This window comes from Trachemys scripta, chromosome 9, assembly GCF_013100865.1.
Source record: "Trachemys scripta elegans isolate TJP31775 chromosome 9, CAS_Tse_1.0, whole genome shotgun sequence".
In the NCBI taxonomy this organism is placed as follows: Eukaryota; Metazoa; Chordata; order Testudines; family Emydidae; genus Trachemys; species Trachemys scripta.
The window spans coordinates 51,943,357-51,965,002 of NC_048306.1; the positions used below are offsets into that span (position 1 = coordinate 51,943,357).

At 42.7% G+C, this 21,646-nt stretch overlaps 1 protein-coding gene across 1 annotated transcript in view; it reads right to left on the reverse strand.

The window, feature by feature from the left end:
* Positions 1-21,352, reverse strand: part of CLDN18 (claudin 18) — a 39,472-nt gene extending 18,120 nt beyond the window's left edge. Inside the window, exon 1 of the mRNA XM_034781901.1 lies at positions 21,090-21,352. Coding sequence (XP_034637792.1) covers positions 21,090-21,309 — 220 coding nt within the window. The 5' untranslated portion in view covers positions 21,310-21,352. The remainder of the gene's footprint in view (positions 1-21,089) is intronic.
* Between the last annotated feature and the right edge of the window lie 294 nt (positions 21,353-21,646).

Sequence of the window (21,646 nt, forward strand, 5' to 3'; positions counted from 1 at the left end):
CTGAACTGGGGCTGCCTTAACTCATGCTGGCATCAAACAGTCCCCAAGAGTCTGTTCTGCAGAGCAAAGCATGTCCTGGCCATGCCCACCACCCATGGAACAACTCCCAATAACAGGGCAGCAAGAGCGGGTGTGACCTAGAACCAGTTTTACACCATCTGGGGATTCCTCTATATAAAGCCTGGTTACCAAAACTTCTTTACTGTTAATTGATACAGAAATGATCCAAATGGGGAGGTCAGTTGCCTACCTGTCTATCTACCTAGTCAGGTATTTCTAAGGCGCCCATCACTGTGATACCTCAGCCCCAACTATACATGCGTGACACCTGCCAACATCAATGAGTATGCACTGAGGGTAAAATAGACCGCTCGGAGAGCGCCGTTTTATTGGTAGTTATTTACAAAGGCTGAGGGGAAGCGAGAATTAGGAAATTAATTATCTCTTCCCACAGTGGTGAAGTGCTCTGCTCAGGGGAGCAATATAAATTTGCCATGCTGCTCTACCAATGCATTGCTGTGAGTTACAGGGACCTTCCAGACTTCACGCTCATCAATTTTGATCTAATATACTGTTCCAACTGATTTACTTCAACCCTGACCTAGAAACAAATTCTGTCTTTATCCAATCAAGATACCTTTCTTTGCTGCAGACATAGTCAATATGATCGCCTCGTTATGAAGCAGAATGAAAGCTACCAGAAAGAGAGGTGAGGTTATCACTAGGATGGGTGATTTACTGGGGTGTTATGTATTGACTATCGTCGCTGTATCCTATATAATGACTACCCAGGACATCCCTTTTAACACTTCACGTGCACTGCTGTACTGGAGCCAATACATCCTGAGCTTGACAATATATATATAGATTTACATGCAGGAATATTGGGAGACGATTGTATAATCTTAAACCATACAAAATCATATGTAATCCTGGTAGAATAGCCACAAGATAGCAGCTGTGCCTTTTGTTTAGATCACTCTCCCTGAAAAGGGTGATGTTAGGCTGCTCTTTGAGCCGATTCACATGGCTTTCTCTTCTTGCTCTAACAAAGGCCACAAAGATTTGCTTCAATTGTTCATGCCAGTTGGGAACATCTGCTCACAGAATGGTCCCCTGTTCTTTTGTACAATCCAAGATATCTAACTTTTCAAATTACAGGTAGTTGCTAGTTTCTGCCTCCAACTACTGACTGGCAGCAGACAGAATCCTTTCTAGCCTGTATTTTAGAGTTTCTGTTATAGTAGCTGAGAGTCCTGTAAAAGGCCCGGTATGAATCTCTAGCACAATCACAAATCATAGGTAGTACAGTGAAATCATCATGTGAATTGCTTGTGCACTAGTTGTAAACTTGCATAGTCTCATTGATTTTACTAGAATTGCACCAGTTTACACCAGGTGAGGGTCTGGTTCCCGATTAGCTAAGGTCAGAACTGGACCTTAAATTTCTACAATGAATGCAACAAATGGGGATGGGGTAAGGGTAGAAATGCTTGTGAGATGAGGACACTGATTTTATGGCTGAAATATTGACATCTTTTATTAACCCGCCAGTTCAGCATCTGAACAAAAAAACAATTGTTTCAAATTGATCTGAAACAACATTTTTTTTTAATTTTCAGCAAGCTGAAAAAGTACAAAACCTTTGGTTTTGAGTTGAACAAAATGTTTCATTTGATCCAAAACACATTGTTTTGTTTCTTTTTTGAGGTTTTTTTTTTAACCTTTTTTATAAAACTAAAGTAAAGGTCAAAACAAAAAGTAATTTTGAATAAAAATATTGAAACATTTAATTTAGAAGACAGAGAAATGAAATGTTCTGATTTTTTTGTTTGTTTTGGACCAACAGAATCTGGCAAATTCAGCAAACATTTGCAAAATGTTTCAGTCAACCTGACTCTGCATTTTTGACCATAAAAGTTTGTCTGAAAAATTTCACCCAGCCCTAGCTTTAGCAAGGAATTACAGAATAATTTGAACAGGTAGGAAGCAAGGACATCCCAGTAAAAATGGTCATTGATATATAAAGCACATAAGGGAATACTTGAAAAATCTGAACATATACAAATCAGCTAATCTGGGTGATCCATGGTCTTGAACCCAAGCCTACAGGCAAATTTCATCTCCTGGCTGTATACTTTTAGCTACTGGGCTGATGGCCAATGGAACCCTGACCCCACAGGTGTCCTGATTGGAGGAGCGACTGTCACTACTTATTGGTCCAGCTGTGCTATTTAAACCAGAAGGAGGCACAGGAAGTTGTCTAAGCAGCTGAGTGAATTCCTAGTTGACTGCTACTTCATTGGACCCTGACTTTTTGCCTGATTCCTGAGCTCTGCCCTCCTGCCTTGCTCCTGTTTTCTGCCTTCCTGCCTTGTTCCTGATCACAGCTCTGACTGTGATCCTTGGTTTGATTCACTGACTATAATTCCAGCTCTGACCCTTGACCCCTGACACTGACTCCTGCTCTGACCAGTAGGAATGACTGGCCAAGCTCTGGTTATGACACTAGAGTATTAAAGGGATTATTTCTGGAACATACTGAACCACTGACAATTCATTTTGAAAACCTATGGCTGGCTGAGGAAGAACCACAAGATGGGAGAACAACAAATGCCATACAGGGTTAGGGTGGGGACTTGTCTTCTAAGGGACTTGGTGGAACCTCCAGTGCTCAGGGCTATTACAGTTAGCCTGGAAAAATCACTGGTAAATGCACTGGAGGAAGCAATCCTGCATTAGCAAGGAGATGGGCTGGGTGACCTAACACAGCTTTTCCTTCAGGAACATCTATCAGAACAACAAATATGTGGCTAGCACTTTCTCTGGCCCCCTAAAAGACCAATCCAGATAGTGACCTCCCACCAGCAGATGAAGAGAGGACTGAGCACTCTGCACAGCTGTTATGAGGGTTACAGGTGTTTGTATACACTTGTCCCTTCATTTTCAATTTAAATGTTTCTGTACCGAAAAATTCTCAGGTTTTGCAAAAAGTATTATTCTTTTTCTCTTATATTCACCCTACTTTTGTATCATTCAAATATATTAAAAATAACTTGTTTTATTAGGAAAATATAATACATTACGTCAGATGTATTACGATAATACATTAGTCTGTGTGTATATGCAAAGCTTCCTGTTAAAGTATGGCTATGTATTAGTCTAGAAAATACACACAATAAATAAACAGGCACGCAAGCTCTGAAGTGCGTGAGCCTCTGAATGTACTGATGGTTCTCACACCCACCACGTACACATTTCAAGCTGTTAGCAGATAACTGTTTAAAGATCTGACACCCTAAAATGGGAAGAAAATGAAAATCTGTATCAGAAAACGTTTCAGAACACAAGGAAGGATTCAAAAGTTTAAAAAAACAAAAGCTGGAGAAAAGGATGAAATTGAGCGTATGCGCTGCAAACGGTGTGGCCCAATTATTAAATGTAAGTATTTATAGACTAATAGTTCTAAGTCTACAACAGTAAACTGTTTATTCAAATGAAAAGTTTTATTTGGGGATTAGAGATATATTGTTTTCTTAAACTCAGAGGTGATGTATTTTGAGTTCTCTTTTAGTTTTACAGCAAACCAAATTGAATTCCATTCGTCAAAGCATTAATCTACTGAATACTTTTTTCCCCTGTCCTTCCATCCACCATAATAAACCCTGATATTTTTCCAGGAAAAATATTTTTGTTTTTTTCCACCGATTTTTACTTTTTTTGTTGTAGTAATAAACACTGATATATTTCCGGGAAATATTAAATAAAATAAAACCCAAAAACGAAGGGCCTTCTATATACTCTACATCTACCCTTTTTACCAGCAGGATTAGCTTTCCCTGGGGTCCTTGCAAGGATTCTGTTTGCCATTCTCCCTTTGCCCTCAGAGAGTGCTGTGGCCTACAACTCTCAGCATTTCCTACTCTCTTCGGAGGCAGATCTGCCTCTAGCTGTTCCCAGTCCAGAGATTGGGGCCATAGTCCGGGTGTGGGGGAGGGTGCTACAGACATCCAATTGGAAGAGACTCAGAACACAAGACCCACAGTTATCCACAGCTCTGCTATGGCTCTCTCTCCCACTACAGCCTAGCCACATGTGTGCACATACAGGTACCAAGAAAAGGCAGATCCCCGCTGAAGGGGTTGTTTTTGGCATGAGCCCCCCTGCCATTTTCTCTTGGCCCCCCTGCACCTGCTCAGACACAACGGCCTAGCATATCTGGGATGCTCAGCTCCCAGAATAGTCTCATGAATGGCTTTTCTTCCACTGGCCATGCCCTAAGGCTTGTGCTGCTGTCACCATCTAGTGGTAGGAAATCATATGGCTACCGTTTTGCCTTGCATCTAATTGATCCTGGGGAAAGAAAGGGTTAGATTGTGATAGGCTGGTATAGGGGGCAGAGCAGAGACATGCCACCCTATACAGATGTCTAGAGGAACTGTGCCACAAGGAAGCACAATCCTACCCCAGTGGGACCAGGGCAGGGGGATCTGAGACAGCTGCCCAGGTACACCTGGCGTATTCTGCACCTCAGCGTGAAGAGATGTGGGGCCCAGACCTTGCTTCCTGCCCACCCTCTCTGTGGTGCCTAAGGAAGAGTCTCTTTGCTCTCTCCATGGCAGGCACTGCAGTCATGGCAGAGGCTGTGCCAGGGTTTGGAGAAGGAGCTCTTGTGCATTCCCTCACTGCATGGTGCCATATGGACCTGTCACAACCTGACCCTAAGTAAGCAGGGAAGACGGAGTCTTTCCAAACAATGTGTTCATATATTTGAAGGCCAGAATGGATGGTTATGGTCATGTAGTCTGACCTCCTGCATAACGACTGCCAGAGAACATCACGCAATAATTCCTGCATCACACCCATGGCTTCCATTTGAGCTAGAGCAGATCTTTTAGAAAGATACTCAGGTTTGATTTAAAGACTACAGGGACTTGAGAATCCACCATGTCCTTAGGCAAGGGGTTAATTACTAGAGCTGGTCAAAATTTCTCTGAAGTAAAAGGCTGATTCAAAGAAAGCGCCAGAAGGTATCAAGTTTGCTGAAATGTTCACAGGAAATGATTGAACTATTTTTGGGGGGGATAGCTCAGTGGTTTGAGCATTGGCCTGCTGAATCCAGGGTTGTGCGTTCAGTCCTTGAGGGGACCACTTCAGGAGCCGGGGCAAAATCAGTACTTGGTCCTGCTAGTGAAGACAGGGGGCTGGACTCAATGGCCTTTCAAGGTCCCTTCCAGTTCTAGGAGATGGGATATCTCCATTTATTTATTTTGACTATTAGATTAGATTAGATATAAACCTGGTGGCCCTAGAGAGTTGGGAGCTTGCTACTGACCCCTATTGGTGGAGTGGGAGAAGAGTGTTTCAGAGCTGTTTGAGAATGCCAGATGGAAAGGAACTCCCTATGGGAGGGAGCTCTCTGCTGCCATCTGTTGGTGAGCAAGATAAAATGACCAAATGGGTCAGGCCTACGTTATTCACGTAGCTGAAGTTGCGTACCTTAGTTCGAATTAGGGGGGTAGTGTAGACCAAGCCTCTGATGCCAGAGGAGGACTGAGGTTCGGACTATTGCTGGCAGGAGAGGGTGGAGGAGGGGGAGGGGAATCTTACCTAATATTGTTCATTTATTAATTGCTGATTGTTCCAGGTTTGTTCTGTTCTCCCCTTATTCCTCCCTAAATAAAGTTCTCTTTGTTTTAAACCCCTGGACTCAGTGCTTGTGAGTGGTATAGTGTTGACTATCAAGCCTGCCAGGTTGACGGTTATAGTTTCTCAGGTTTCTGCATGGGAGCTCGAGCCAGTGTTATTTAAATTTTTAAAAGGAATCCCTCAATAACTGAACCTGGCCCTTTTTGCTGCGAGCAACACCTGGCAGAAGGGTTACACATTATAAAATAAAAGGAGAAATGATTACATTATGATGAAACATTTCAACCTTATCCAAAGGAAATTGTTTCAGAATATTTCATGGAATTAAATTTTTTTATTTTAAATTTTCATACCAATTTGGGACAAAACCAAAATTTCAAAGTCTTGGAATTTGTTTCAGGACGGCAATTCCAAATTTCAGTTACCGTCACAGTTAAAAAATAGCATCCTATTTCCAGTTTGTACTTTATGGACTTCATCTTCCAGCCACTGGATTTCATTGTCTTTGCTAGTTTAAAGAACCTTCTCGTAACAGATATCGTCTCCCTGTATAGGTGCTTATTAACTGTGAGCAGGTACTTCTAGGCCATTCACTGCAATAGCTTTACACAGAAGTGTAGGTAGGTGTTGAAAAGATATGGGTAGCAGTGAACATGGGTACAACTGTTATCCACACATGTATTAGAACGTTAATTTAAAACCTGAGCTCTCCCCTACTTAACAGCGCTATGAAAGCTGTTCACACCATAGAGAATGTTGGAATTTGTATAGAGATAAAGCTCCTTTTAACAACTATTTTCAGACAATTGTACATGCAACAATGTGACACTGTATTATCCCAAATGCAACATAGTCAGATCATAGCCGGACTCCGCACTGCCCAGCACATTGGGCCTGCATTAACACTACTGCAAAGTGAACATAAAATATCACAGGTCATATTCTCTCCTGCACTGAGATACTCCTGGCACAAGAGTGGGGGAAAGTCTCAAACTGCTTCAGCCCTGGTATAAGGTAGAGCAGCCCAGGGGCTGCTCCAATTACATCAGCTGGCATGGGTCTCTAAGGGCTTGTCTAGACTAGAACAAAAAGGGGTTGTTTTTAAAAAGTACTAGCTAATACGTTATAACTAGAGCTGGTGAAAAATTTTCCAATGGAACACTTTTCCATCCAAAAATGCTGATCTGTTGACAGAATGTGCCAATTTCAATGAAATATTTTGCAGAAAATAGAAGTAAAACAAAGCATTTTGATAACCTGTCCTTTAAATCGGCTTCTGTACCCAATGACTGGAAGATAGCTAATATAACGTCAATATTTTAAAAGGGCTCTAGAGGTGATCCTGGCAATTACAGACGGGAAAGTCTAACGTCAGTACCGGGCAAATTAGTTGAAACAATAGTAAAGAATAAAATTGTCAGACACCTAGAAGAACATAAATTGTTGGGCAAAAGTCAACATAGTTTCTGTAAAGGGAAATCGTGTCTTACTAATCTATTAGAGTTCTTTGATGGGATCAACAAACATATGGACAAGGGGGATCCAGTGGACACGGTGTACTTAGATTTCCAGAAAGCCTTTGACAAGGTCCCTCACCAAAGGCTCTTATGTAAATTAAGTTGTCATGGGATAAAAAGGAAGGTCCTTTCATGGACTGAGAACTGGTTAAAAGACAGGGAACAAAGGGTAGGAATAAATGGCAAATTCTCAGAATGGAGAGGGGTAACTAGTGGTGTTCCCCAAGGGTCTGTCCTAGGACCAATCCTATTCAACTTATTCATAAATAATCTGGAGAAAGGGGTAAACAGTGAGGTGGCAAAGTTTGCAGATGATACTAAACTGCTTAAGATAGGACCAAAGCAGACTATGAAGAACTTCAAAAGATCTCATAAAACTAACTGATTGGGCAACAAAATGGCAAATGAAATTTAATGTGGATAAATGTAAAGTAATGCACATTGGAAAAAATAACCCCAACTATACATACAATATGATGGGGGCTAATTTAGCTACAACAAGTCAGGAAAAAGATCTTGGAGTCATCGTGGATAGTTCTCTGAAAATGTCCACGCAGTGTGCAGAGGCGGTCAAAAAAACAAACAGGATGTTAGGAATCATTAAAAAGGGGATAGAGAATAAGACAGAGAATATGTTATTGCCCTTATACAAATCGATGGTATGCTCACATCTTGAATACTGCGTATAGATATGATCTCCTCATCTCAAAAAAGATATACTGGCATTAGAAAAGGTTCAGAGACGGGCAACTAAAATTATTAGGGGTTTGGAACGGGTTCCATATGAGGAGACATTAAAGAGGCTAGGACTTTTCAGCTTGGAAAAGAGGAGACTAAGGGGGGATATGATAGAGGTATATAAAATCATGAGTGATGTGGAGAAAGTGGATAAGGAAAAGTTATTTTCTTATTCCCATAATACAAGAACTAGGGGCCACCAAATGAAATTAATGGGCAGCAGGTTTAAAACAAATAAAAGGAAGTTCTTCTTCACACAGCACACAGTCAACTTGTGGAACTCCTTGCCTGAGGAGGTTGTGAAGGCTAGGACTATAACAGCATTTAAAAGAGAACTGGATAAATTCATGGAGGCTAAGTCCATTAATGGCGAATAGCCAGGATGGGTAAGGAATGGTGTCCCTAGCCTCTGTTTGTCCGAGGGTGGAGATGGATGGCAGGAGATAGATCACTTGATATTTACCTGTTAGGTTCACTCCCTCTGGGGCACCTGGCATTGGTCACTGTTGGTAGACAGGATACTGGGCTAGATGGACCTTTGGTCTGACCCAATACGGCCGTTCTTATGTTCTTATGATAAGGAAACAAATGTTTTTGCTTTTTCAGTTCAAAACAACTTTTTGATTCAAGATATATTTTATTTTATATTATAAATTATAAAACAAAATAAAATAAAATGTAAAATAAAATAAAATAAAAAAATCAAAATCAAATCAAAACATTTCAATTGACCTAAAATGAATGTTTTCAAAAATTGTATTTTGCTGCAAATCTCAATTATTTGACTTTTTGTACCAATTCAGAATTTCCCCCCCAAAATATTGGGCTTTCCTGCAGAAGAGAAATTCTGATTCCTGGCCACTTCTACCTATACATTTTCTGTAGAAATAATCACATTTTGCAACCAGCTCTACTGAAAGTCTCCACCACTATGAATGGAGAAATGACAAACAGCATTTTTTCTCCCAGCAAACCAACCACAAAATCAATACAACCCCCCTCTCTTTCTCTCTGATGCACACCAAAGAAGGTTTTTAAAATAATGTGTTAAGACTTTTATTTCCAAAGGAAGGAACACTCAAAAATGTATTTTCTGCCTTTGCTGGGAGAGGAGACTGTCTTATGTATAAACCTCAGGTGAGCAGGACAGCTGAACACCAGCTACAAGCTCAGGAAGGTGTTTTCCATAGCATTTACTTCCAGTTGTCCCTGTCTGTACACCAGTGAATACGATGGGGTTACTGGCATGTGAACTGTAGCCCAGGTTGTCTCCTGGCATAATTCTCGTGACATTGAGAGTTATACCAGGAGGGAGTTTGACCCAGACTGTTTATTTTACTCAGCCTGCACACGATTCCCCCCTCCATTCCTACCCCTTGTAATGCTGCCAAAATGCTGCCAGAGGCTGGAGGTAGATTGCTGGAGAGGAACTGTGCAGGCCAGGAGGGAGGGGTCAGTGTCACTCCTGCCTTTTTTCTCCCCTCAACCTCTCCTGTCGGTTTGCCATTCTCTGCCAGCCCTCAAAACCCCAGTCCTGACATGGAGGCTAAGCTGCCATGGTGCATCCTCTCCCTCAATTCCCCGATCACTGGCAGCCCCTGCTGCGCCTAAAATATATGCCCTGAGCAGAGACACAAGTGAGCTAGAGGATAGTTTTATTGGAAGGATTTATGTCTCCTTTAGCTACTGGAAAATCTCCACCACTTGCTTGTTGGATGAGCGAGTGCCCCTTCCTGTCCTCTATTATGTCTGCCCATTCCCTAGTGCTCCCCTTTCTCTATGGCATGTACCCATTTCCTCCTTCCTCTATTGCTCGACTCCCCCGTACCACTCAGCCTGCTGCCCCGCTCTGTTCTTCAAGGGTGCTCTCTCCTTCCTCTGCTCTGCGGCTCTATTCTTTTAGCTCCTCTCACACCTCGCTCTGTGCCCTTTTTCCTCTCCCCTCACTCAGTTGCACTGTTGGTATCTTTTGTCTCGTTCTTTCCCCTCACTGTACTATCTGATCCCAATGCATCTCTTTTCTACCTGCTGTTCATTTCAAACTGAAACATATAGTCAGAGATGAGCCAAAACACTGTGATCCTTCTGCACGCACCCCTAAAATTTTGGTCATGAATTGAATCCCAGACTGTGAGGGGCATATTTTTGGTTTCCAGCGTGGATGAAACCTTGCAAGTCCCGCTGATCTTTACAGGATTTGGGTGCTGTCGAATCCAGTGAACATGGCTACTAAATGTTTGTACCTGATCCCCAAAGCTTAGCCTAAATCTAATCCAGATCCAAACAATGCTATGTCAGCCCATTTCCACTATGTTGTAAGTTACACCAGGTACAATTTTCAAAAGCACCTAAGCAACTTCCATTGCCTTTCAGTGGGCTCCTTGGTCCCTTTGGCTTTTGAAAATGTTACCCATGCAACTGAGCTTGAAGGGCTCCCTGCATCACAGCATGGAGAACCAGTCCTGCTAAGGGTAAGTTTGGAATCCACCATAGAGAGGAAAAGGGTAGCACAGATGATGAAGGGAGTGGGAGAAAGGAGAGGAGATGCCAGGTCCTTCTGTTCTTTCTGCTAAATTTTCTCATTGGACAGCAGATCAGAGAGGGGGCAGCAAATACCCCCGGCCATGTGGAGTTGCAGGACTTCTACCCCCTAAAAGCAGATTTGTAGTACGTAGTGTGCAAACTAGCTCAGTGTAGCTGAGCTGCCTAACCTCAGAGGTCACTGCCTGAAGGGAGAAGCGGAGTAGGTGCATGTAGGGCAGGTGTGGTAGGGGTGAGTGGTCAGTCTGAATGCCTTTGGAAATCTGTGTTGGGCTGGTGATTTGCCACTGAGGCAGCACTAGCATAGGGGTTTCCTAGACCTCTCTAGCTGTCACAATCTGAACAGTTCCCTAGCTCTCATGCTGCTGCGGTAAATCCCTTCTCATTTACTTGGTGACTTGTGACGAGATCCCCATCAAACAAATGGGGGTATAATATACTAATACAAAAGTACTGTCCCCCAGCAACATCCTCCAGCCGTGAGCCACTGCACTGATTCTAAACTGACTGACATACTACAAGCTTTATGCTGTTTAACATCTTGGGGCCAAATTCATCTGTGTTGGGGGCACAGCTCCACCAACATCAGTGGAGTTGTGCTTCCTTACACCAGAGCTAGACGTGGTCCCTTTATTTCTGTCTCCTTCCTCTCTTCATAGTCAGTTTTCTGTCCTCAAAAGCTGCAGCGGAGGAAGGAATTCCAAAAACAGGGTCATGGGGGAGTTTTCAAGCTGAATGGCAAATCTACATCCATGTCAGTCGTGCTGAGTGCACACCCCAAGCACTGCATTTTTAAAGGATTATTGCAGTACTCAGGGCTTCAGCTCACTCATCCTTGAGCCCTTAGAATACTGTAATAATCAGCCAGAATTTAGCTGGTTGCCATTTCTTATGCCTTGATTACCATCACAGCTGTGAATACAGGAGACTCAAAGCCCACAGGAACACCTATCGCAGTGGTCGCTTGTACTAAATGCTGCAGTTAAAGTTGTAAACCAGTTTCAGTTCTTTCCCGTTTTCCCTTGCTGTGTCCTTTCTGAAAAATTCTCATTTTAGGCTGAAATTGTCTACGCTCCATCTCAGCTGCAATGTGATTCCCCCACCTCCACCCACCCCAAAATTTGAGGAAAATCCACGTAGTCATTTCTGAGTTACTTAAGATGGAAAAAAATTTTCCTTTTGTAAAAATGCATTCTCCCTCCCTTCCCACAGATAATGCAAAAGCAGCTGGGTTTTTTAACTTGCACATGTGCTCCTTGTTCTGGAGGCTCACAACAAAGCTTAAAAAAATTGGTTGGGTAATTATAAAGCTATAGGTAATTGGCAAATTATTACTGAGCATGCTCAGTGAACGTCTGCTAAAGATTTCTTTGCTTGACATTCATCTGTAACAGCCCCTAGAAGGCATTCTGCAGCTGGGAATAGCTGGAGCTCAATAGAGAGTTCTGGCCATACCCCTCTCTCTAAGCATGTCCCTGGGATGTCCTCTATTCAAAGGGCTGAGAAGGTCAGCTGATAGATTTTAGGAACATAGGAACTTCCATAGTGCATCAGACCAATGATCCATTTAGTCCACTGTGCTGACACCAACAGAGTTCAGTACCAGCTGCTTCAGAGGAAGGTACCAGAAACCGTGAAGCAACCTACCCAAAGATGAAGCATCTCCATCACCTACGCAGATAGTGGTTGGCTTTTGTCTTGAGGCATTAAGAGCATTTACAGGGCTTTACCAAAATTGCAAAATGGGAGGTGGCTTTGTAACTGCACCCTTCAATAATCTTTGTTTCATGACACACCTCCTTTATCTGCCCAGTGTTAATTTATCTCAAACCTAATCACTGGGCCCATTATAGCCCTTGAATGTTATCACTGCTACTCCCATGAAATTACTTATAGCTCATATTTATTTTGTTGGCAAATACAACGTACACCCATAATAGCAATTTCCAAATTGTTCTGACTGTATCAAAGGAAATCCACCCTCTTCTCCTTCTCCATATGACTTGCAAAACTAGTCAAGGTAACATGAGGGCCTCACAGTACAAGGTATTTGCGGAACGGATGGGCTGTTTTTTCTGAACCTCTGGGTGGGGTTTTCAGAAGTACTCAGTGCTAGCTTAACTCCCCTCTGTCCCCCTGTTCTTCAGTGGGTTGGTGCCTTTAACTTCAGTGGGAGGAGAGTTGGACCAAAGCGGAGTGCCTTCTGCCTGCCCTCTGTGAGCACTCCATGGGGTTAGATGTATCATGGTGAACCTGGTGGAGATTGATGGCACCTTTCCCCCCTCCTGACCCCAGGCTACTCTGCAGGCTGGTTTCATCTTCGACAGCCCCAAGAGCCTGTGTAAGTTACAGCCACCTCCCCAGGGTGCCCTGCGGGTCTCAGTATACCCCAAATCTCCACAGCACTGTGTGTCTCGAATTCAACCCCAACATATCCCCTACCACCTCCAGCCACACCCCTGCACCAGAGCTGGTGAAGGAATCATCTTATGGCAGCCCTATTGCTCTTTCCACAGTGCCTGCACTAGAGGAATCTCCCCCTGGAGCAACCAGGGCTTGTAGGGTCCCTTTACACCACTCCGGCCCTTTTACACAGCGTAAAGGGACTGGGATGAGGGTGAGGATCTTGTCCAAAGTGTCTAGCTTGCCATCCACCCCGCCTGTGCTCATAGCCATCTCTAGCCATCAGCACCCAGAGCTCCTGCTCCTTGCAGCCAGCATCTTTCCTTCCCATGGTGCAGAGGGATGGTTGCTGGATGTGTCCCATGGGGCTGAGCCAGGGCATGAGGACACACAATGATACACTGCCCCAGGTGCCTCTGCCAATTTCTGAAGATTTTAAGCTTTCATTTATAAACAAAGGCCCAGGTCTTAGGCTGGTGTCATCCTACACACGTCAGTGGAGCTACACCGATTTACGGCAGCTCAAGATTTAGCCCCCCCCAAATTTCTAGCTATTATAGATGTGAAGAAAACCTTCTGAACACGATCCACTGCAGAGAGACTGAAACAGCAGTTCTAAGTGAGTCGTGAACTGCCCCGTTCATCACAACAGGTGGTGTTAATTCCAGATCCTAACAATGACACTGTAAATGTCAATGTAACTATTTAATTATGGTAATTTGTGCAGAAACATCCAGCCACACTGTGGATGGGAGATTGTAGACAGAGCGTGAGCAGAGTACCACCATGCCCTCTGCCACTCGACCTCTTGGGGTATCTGAGACAAGGCAGTAGGGAGGTACGATTGCTTGAAAAAGCAGAGGCACTGTTCTTATGCTTTCTGCTGCAGGGTGGGAGGGGATGTGTCATTTTAAAAATGGCTTGTTAGAGAAACATCGGGTTTGTTTTTTTCTCTCGGCCTGAATGAAGCCTGGTGCCATTGAATGTTTTTGGATAGGTTGAGCGGTTCATTTTCAAGTTATTCATTATGGCCCAGATCATGTCCCCTTAGCCTGTACTCAGTTAGCTCTGTCCCCCCTAACATCCCTCCTTCTAAAGATACAGCAATTTTGGGGGAGTCCCATAGATTCATTATGGAGGGCCTACTACTTGACAAGGAGGAAGATACCCTTGCTGCATGATCCAGGCTATTGGTCTCTTTAGCCTCTGATAATTCTGAGAGCTCCCTATTATAGTCCATAGACTCCCTAGCAGACTCAAAACCCTGCCATCCACAAGGCTTGTCTTGGAAGTTTTTAAACTGGCTGCTGTAGTTGCCCGCTGATGTTTTAAAATCAGGAGCTGAACTGACTGGGGTAAACAATTTTAAGAAGTGAGCAGGCACAGCTTTGAAGAAACTCTGTTGCACTTCTTGCCAGTTGAGGATCAAGATATGCCAATTAGTACCGTTGTGATCACTTACTATCTCACTGGATAAAAATAGTCCTACACAGCAGAGTTGCCAGCAATTTTCCTTAACGTATGTACCACCCTACTACCAACATTCTCAGACAAAGTGCTTTATTAAGGCTGAATTTTAAATATGTATCAATTACATAAGAGAGAAATCTTATTAAAATGTTGTAGGTATAATACACACACACACACACACACAGAAGAAATTCTAAGTTTCAAAATTCTAAGGACCATATTCTGCTCCCAGGGTCTATGAGGTCGCTCCACTGACTCACACTGGTATAACTGAGATGAGAGTTTTGCTCCAAGGGTGTGAAAGCCTGAATATTCATAGTTACGATTCCACAAGCAAGTTTAACTCTGATCAATGCTTAGCCTTCGCCCATCCACTACCAACCCCTTCATACCCTACCTCCATATTGCTTCTCGACGCTTCCCATACAGATTGCAATCCACCTTCCAGAGTGTAAATAGAGATCTGCACTCACATAAGCTCATCTCATATGAGCCTCTGCTTCATCTACCCACAAATTGCCAAAGAGAACTCAGACATTGTATCTTCCAGACATATTCAAGAAACAATATTTCTATCCACCAGGCTGCTATTAGCCAGACAACCTAGTGTATATAGGACCAGTTTCTGCCACCTTTACTCACACTGATTAATACCCTACTCCATGAGTAATGCTACTGAAATCAGTGGAGCTACTTGCAACATAGATACTATTGAACATGAGTAGGGTGGCAAAATATGGCCCTTCGTGACTGTAGTACTCCTCATTCACCTCCTGATATAACTCAGACACTGCACCATAGAACACTTATCATAGACCTACATGAACTCCCAAACAGATGACCAAACACCAGGGGTGAAATCCCATCCTCAGCTCAGTCAATGGGAGTTTCACCATTGATCTCAGTGGGACCAGATTTTTACTCCAAAAATAATTATGATATACTTTACTAGACCTCAACCCCGGGTAAATCTTGGGTACACAGAATGACAGGCAGGGATGGGGAGCTAAGAGATAATGTTTATTGAACCTTACCTCTGAATTCCTAGACTCTCAAACATTTGCTATTCTAGAACTAACATGCTCTAATAAGTCTTAGTGTTAAGTAATCAATGTGCATTTTGAAGATTGTTATTTATTATTACATTCAAAATACTATGTTAAAAGGATGTTAAGGTTGCAAAATCAAGGAATTGTCATTTGTTTAGGAGATGCCAGAATCAGGGCCGCCCAGAGGATTCAGGGGGCCTGGGGTCTTCGGCAGCAGGGGGTCCTTCTGCTCCAGGTCTTTGGGGCACTTTGGTGGCGGGTCGTGGAGTGAGTGAAGGACCCACTGCCGAACTGCGCCGCCGAAGACCTGGAGCGGAAGAAGCTTCGGGTCTTCGGCAGCAGGTCCTTCACTCGCTCCTGGTGTGTTTGGCGGCACTGAAGGACCTGCCGCCGAAGATCCCCCAAAAACTCTCATGGGGGCCCCTGAAAACTTTTGTGGGGGCCCCTGCGGGGCCCGGGGCCTCGGGCAAATTGCCCCACTTGCCCCCACTCTGGGTGGCCCTGGCCAGAATTAAGTTTGTCCTTATGCCTTTTACACAGGAAACCTTAATTTTGGCATTTCTGTGCTTGACTTGCAATATTATTGTTGTTTCAATGTAGAATTTTAATGTAATTTCCTAATTAAAAAAAAAAACAGACTGAAGATATAAAGATTCTACCATGTGACACCGTACTGACACACAACCTGTCTAATCAGCAGGATTGGAACTTTTAGATCCACCACACAGAGCTCTGCCACTTGAACTAATGATGTAACTGGTAGCAGTAGAAGCTGTTATCCTCTATGTAGACTAGCCACTACAGGGAGATGGGACACACTTTTTCCCAGTGAATTTCACAAGTCTTTGCAGATAATAGAGGAATATAGAGATTAAGGTCTCCTGGGTTTAGTTCGAGGTTTTGGAGGGAGTGTGATCTGGTGGTTACAGACTATTCTGTCCCTGTGCTCCAACCTGTCCCGCTCCCTCTCTCCTTCTGTCCACCCCAACCACCCTAATTTCTGCCCCCCTCTACCTGTGCTCGAATCCAGCCCCACTCCTGTCTCTCATCCTTTGATCCCTGCAGCCACCTCTCCCTTACCCCCACCTCACCACTCAGCATTAAAATCAAGCTGTACTCTCCTTCACTTCCACACTGCCTGTCTCCCTGCTCTCAGTTTTGGTACCCAGCACCACATCAGCCAGGAGCAGCAACTGCAGGGAAAGTCCTGCTCAGCTCCTGCAGCCCTGGGATGGAGCATGCTCAGTCACTCTGTGGGGATGGCACATGCAGCGTATGGTCACACACAGCAGCTGTGAGCATGATCAGTGCAAATGGAATCTTTGGAGAATTTAGCTGCCAAATGCTAACAAATCTCTACTGAGTATGTATGAATTTTATTTTGGATCAACTTTTGTTGGTGGAAGAGACAAGCCTTCGAGCTTCATAGAGCTCTTCTTCAAGTCTGGAAAAGGTAACTTGTCAGAAGTCAGTTCAATAAAAGATATTACCTCACCTACCTTGTCTCTCTCCTATGCTGGGATCAACATGGCATCAACAACACTGCAAATATGTATGAACTGAAATTTTTCAAGACTTATAGCTTGTCCAAATTTGGGCAGATTTTCACAGGGTCAGCAGAAGGCACCTCCCTGACACCAGGGTGACCTCCTGCCCCAGCTACATTTCAAGACCCTGCTCTAAAGCACAGAAAAACTAGAGCTTGTCAACAAAATAATTGTAAGATTGTTTTTAGCACGGGACAAACAATCTAATTCTCCCTAATCCCCCATTCTCAGAAACAGCCAAACCAATTTTGCTGAACGTCTCCGAAAAATTCAGCCTGAAACAGACACCTGGCATTGAAAATTTCATCCTGAATTATTGAAGTTTGGCATTATAAACAACTGAAAACTGGGGTGTATAAAGGAATGTGTCTGGCAATATATATTACAGACAGCGCTAGTAGCACTGTCTAGAATTAGTAATGGTTATTTCTTCATTTATTTATTATTTGTGTGTTTAAATCCAGATGATGTGCCTCAGATGATCATAAAAGAGTATTTTTGTCCACAAAACCAAACAGCAAAAATAATGTTCATAAACAAAATGAGAACAAACAAGCTTGGTTCTTGGGTGACAAATTTCACATTAGACTGAATGTTTATAATTGAACTGATATAGTAAGAGCAATACATTACAGAAGTTATTTCTCATTTTCATATTTTCTGTATTGATTTTTCCTCAGTATATTCAAAATGTAAATGTCCAGATAAATTAGACACACATTATAAGGATGGAAAATTACAGTTCCTCTATTTTTGTTATGCTCCGGGTTGGGAAGTGAAAAGTAAAATACAGAAACCAAAAATGTAATGATGCACTCAGGGTCACCTGGCTGATATACTACAGTTTTACTATTTTTATTCACTTCGGCACTATTGTTCATAATATAAATTGCCATTGTCAGAATAATAAATAGGGGTTTATAATGGAAATGCTGACATACCATTAATTATGGAACGGCTAGCAAGATGGCTGCAATGCAAATCAGGGTGTGACACAGTTAAAACAAGCACCAGGATGATCAGCTTAAATAATATAGATAGATTTTTAAAAAATATGTTGGTTTCGTTTAATTTTTAAACTCCTTTTTTCTAGTTAAAATACAATTGCCCTTTGCTAATTGCATGTGCAAAGGTATTTCTGTGTAGCAGAATAAGCTCAAATATTAAGCCAATCTAGAAGCAATGGTGAAGTTGTTTTTGTTCCACTGTCACCAGAGACTTGAAATGTCATGCAGTATATAATAGGGGAGAAAAGTCATTTCCACTTCCCTCCCCCTTAAGAAAAGCAAGGTCTCCCTAGTAAAAATAGATCATCACTCTTCACAGGGCAGTGCTGATAATGCTTGCCATAGTGATCAGCAAGTCAGAACTACGGAACATAAATATCCATATATACACACACGCATATGCACACCCACCACAGGATGATACCCTGAGGCCCCATTTACCAGGGCCAGGATTTCAACCACATTTTTACAAGAGATTTGTCCTTATTGTCAATGTTTGCAATGTGCCCAAGACTTCTGATATGGTAATTAACTGATTCAATCTGTTAGGACTTGAAGATGATGAGTTAATTAAAAGCCTGTAGACACTGTGGAATACTATACAAGACCACTCAGCATATTTGGATTGATTTTATTTTGGCCTACCAGAAACTTTTTCCTTTCTGGTGATTTTTAATACCAAAATCTTCCAATGTTTGATGAATGGATAAGGTCTGTCTGATCACAATTGCTCTATGTTTGCAGACTGGGGTAGCTTCATCTTGCAGGTATCAACCCAAGATCTGGAGAACCAGGGGAAATTTGGGGAATTGAAAAGCTTTGCAGTTTTTCCTAAAGTGCTGAGGCACATGATGAAGCAATTTTAAATAGCTTTTTGCTGCTTTCTTTGTATGGGAAAGATGCACTGTCTTTTCAAGAATTGCATAAAAATAATCCTCAGTACAGCAAAGCAAGCAAACAAACAAACAAAAAAACACGTTTTCAGTCTTACCTTGAAAATTTCACTCGTATATCCAAAGTTAAAAGCAATTTTCACAGATGAAGAGTTGCAAAATGAAAATTGGTAGTTTCATACAATTCTACATCCTTCTCTCTATATCACTAATCACAAGCATTTTAAAGGTTGAGAACTCTAGAACCTACCAATATTTAATGTTATAGTTTTTGTGTTCTCCTGTCTCCGTTCATTATGGATCTCACTGATTTTAATCTAATTATTTTTGAATAATGTGTTAGTGGATTGAAGTTATGTTAAAATATAATACCAGCCTACTGCATCTCAGATCTGCCCTTCTTTGCTGATTGCATGGTAAATGGTGCACTTCAAACATTCAGTTGGGTTAACATGTCACTTTTAGGGCCAAATTCTGCCCTTTGTTACATCTGTACCACTCTGCAGTCATCATTGGGAGTTGTATTTGCAGGCAGAATTTGTACTTTTTGTGGGATGGGCAGCAAATTTTCAAAGGGGCACTATAAATGCACACTTGCGGGGTTTTGCATGAGCAAATGTGTGGCATCCAAACATGCAAAATATTTCACAAGGAAAATTATGGGACAAATTAAGGACCAAGTCGTTCAGATCTTCTTCAGGCAATTGCCTAAGGACTCAGTAAAGACTGCAGTGTTTGGCTGCTAAAGAGATTTAGCTTGAAAATGTGGCTCTAAAGACGTCTGACTTGGAAACACAGCTAAGGGTATACAACAGACTCCTTGTCTGTTCCTTATGTTGTAATTGTTTAATTTATGTACTTAGAGAATGAATGCACAACCCCAAGATATGATTCTCTACACTTTCATGAATAATGCTCATTTCTGTGTGTTCTGAAAATGTTGCTTTTTTAAAGTTATGCAGTGATCTGGTGATATAATTGGTTTCTTCTCTTCACGCTTATCTCATCAAAATCTAGAGATTATATGTGCATAATGCTACAAGAGCAATATTTCCTTTTTTCTTTGTGCTGATGGAAGAGTAGAGCCCCAGTGGTCTGGCAAAGGAGGCTGTTTCTTGCACATATGGACACTCTGTGCTAAGCTACATGACTTTGGAATGATTTCTAATAAACGGACGTCTGACAAGGTGGTCCCAGTCCAGTTCCATTTGTTGCCAGGCCACATAAAGAAAAACACAATGAGATGAATTTTCAGTACAGTGAGTGGCAATTGAGAAGCTCAGCTTTTATTCTCATATCTGCCTCACCTGGCACTGAACATATAATATGAACTAAAGTTTTCTGCTCAGAGCTGAGTTTTGAGGCAATAATAAACAGTTTATCATTCTCCATGATGTCCAATTTCTGTAGGAAAGTCACCTAACTTTTATACACAGCAGATAATGTCAATGTACAATACAGCAAACTCTTCACATCTATGGATGCATCCTCTCAATCCCCACAAGGGTTCAGGTTGGGCTTTGAGATAACACACATTTTTCAGTGCTAAACAGGAGATGGGGAATTCTGCATGGACAGGTTAGAATTATCAACTCTTCCCATGTAGAATGGATAGTCCGTGTTTAAAAGGGTATTATGAGGGAATTGGTTCTACAAAATGTAACCTTGGGAAAGCTCTTCTCCGTGAGCATTAGTCGATCCATTTTTGAAAATGTTCTTCAAATAGAGCATTCACAAATCATTTGTTTTCATTACTTGGTCAATATGTCCAGGTGTCATGGGAACTCTGGAAGAGGAGAAAGCCCCAATGGAGGACGAACACGGAAAGAGTCACGGTAGGGCATTTGCAAATGGTAATTTGTGTTATTTTTGACCATCTCGTCTCCCCCTTTCCACCTCTTCAATCTACAACCACTTCACGGTATTCATTAAAAATGGAGTCTTAATATTTCAAGAAAGCCAAGAACTAAAAGCCTTTAATTATCAAACGTGGCTAGTGCTTTTTGGATACTCAAACTCAGGCATCTTAATGGGATCTGCAATTCAGAAAGTGCTGAGCACCCCTCCGCCCCCCCCGAACAGAGGGCCTTTTAAACATGCCTCAATTTGGACACCCAAAATCACTCTGGAAGACTTAGGCCTCGGTTACTACAGAAATCATGGAAAACGGTAGGGGAAAGAGAAAACAGATGGCAGGCCCAGGCCTTTTTGATCTAGAGCCCTCCCAACCCCCACCTCTGCCCCCAGTGACGTTATACGACCAGCAGGCCCCTACCTGGCAGCCCAAGGATGGTGAAGTAAGAGCGGCATTCGGTGAAACCTGAACTCTCCCTGACACAGGTGCGCCACAGGCCTTGGTAGTTATACACGGCTGTCACGGGGTTGTTGTAAAGGTCTTGAGTGCTCCACATGTCCATTCCTGTTGCCGCTATGATTCCACCTACCCCTAAAACTGACACCACAAAGCCCAGGGACTGGCATATTGTCACAGACATGACGGCTGCTAGATCTCAAAATGGGCCTTGGAGGTGCAAAAGCACTATACAAATCTTGTCTGGGCAGCCCGGCCAGCACAAAGGTACTTTTAGCTGGAGCCGCTGGCCACGTCACTAATGGAGTCAGGAAAGGTCTGGCCTGTGCTTCACAGACTTGCCCTGTTCCCTTTATCTGTTTCAGGGAGATAATTTTGCTTAATCGGTACCAAGAGCCATTTGTTACTCACAGTGTTAACACCTTGCTCTCTGTTTACTTTGCAGGGTAGTTTCACTCTCACTAATGAGGTGCACTGGCAACTGCAGCTGTGTTTGGCAACGTATTGAACAGAAATGAGAG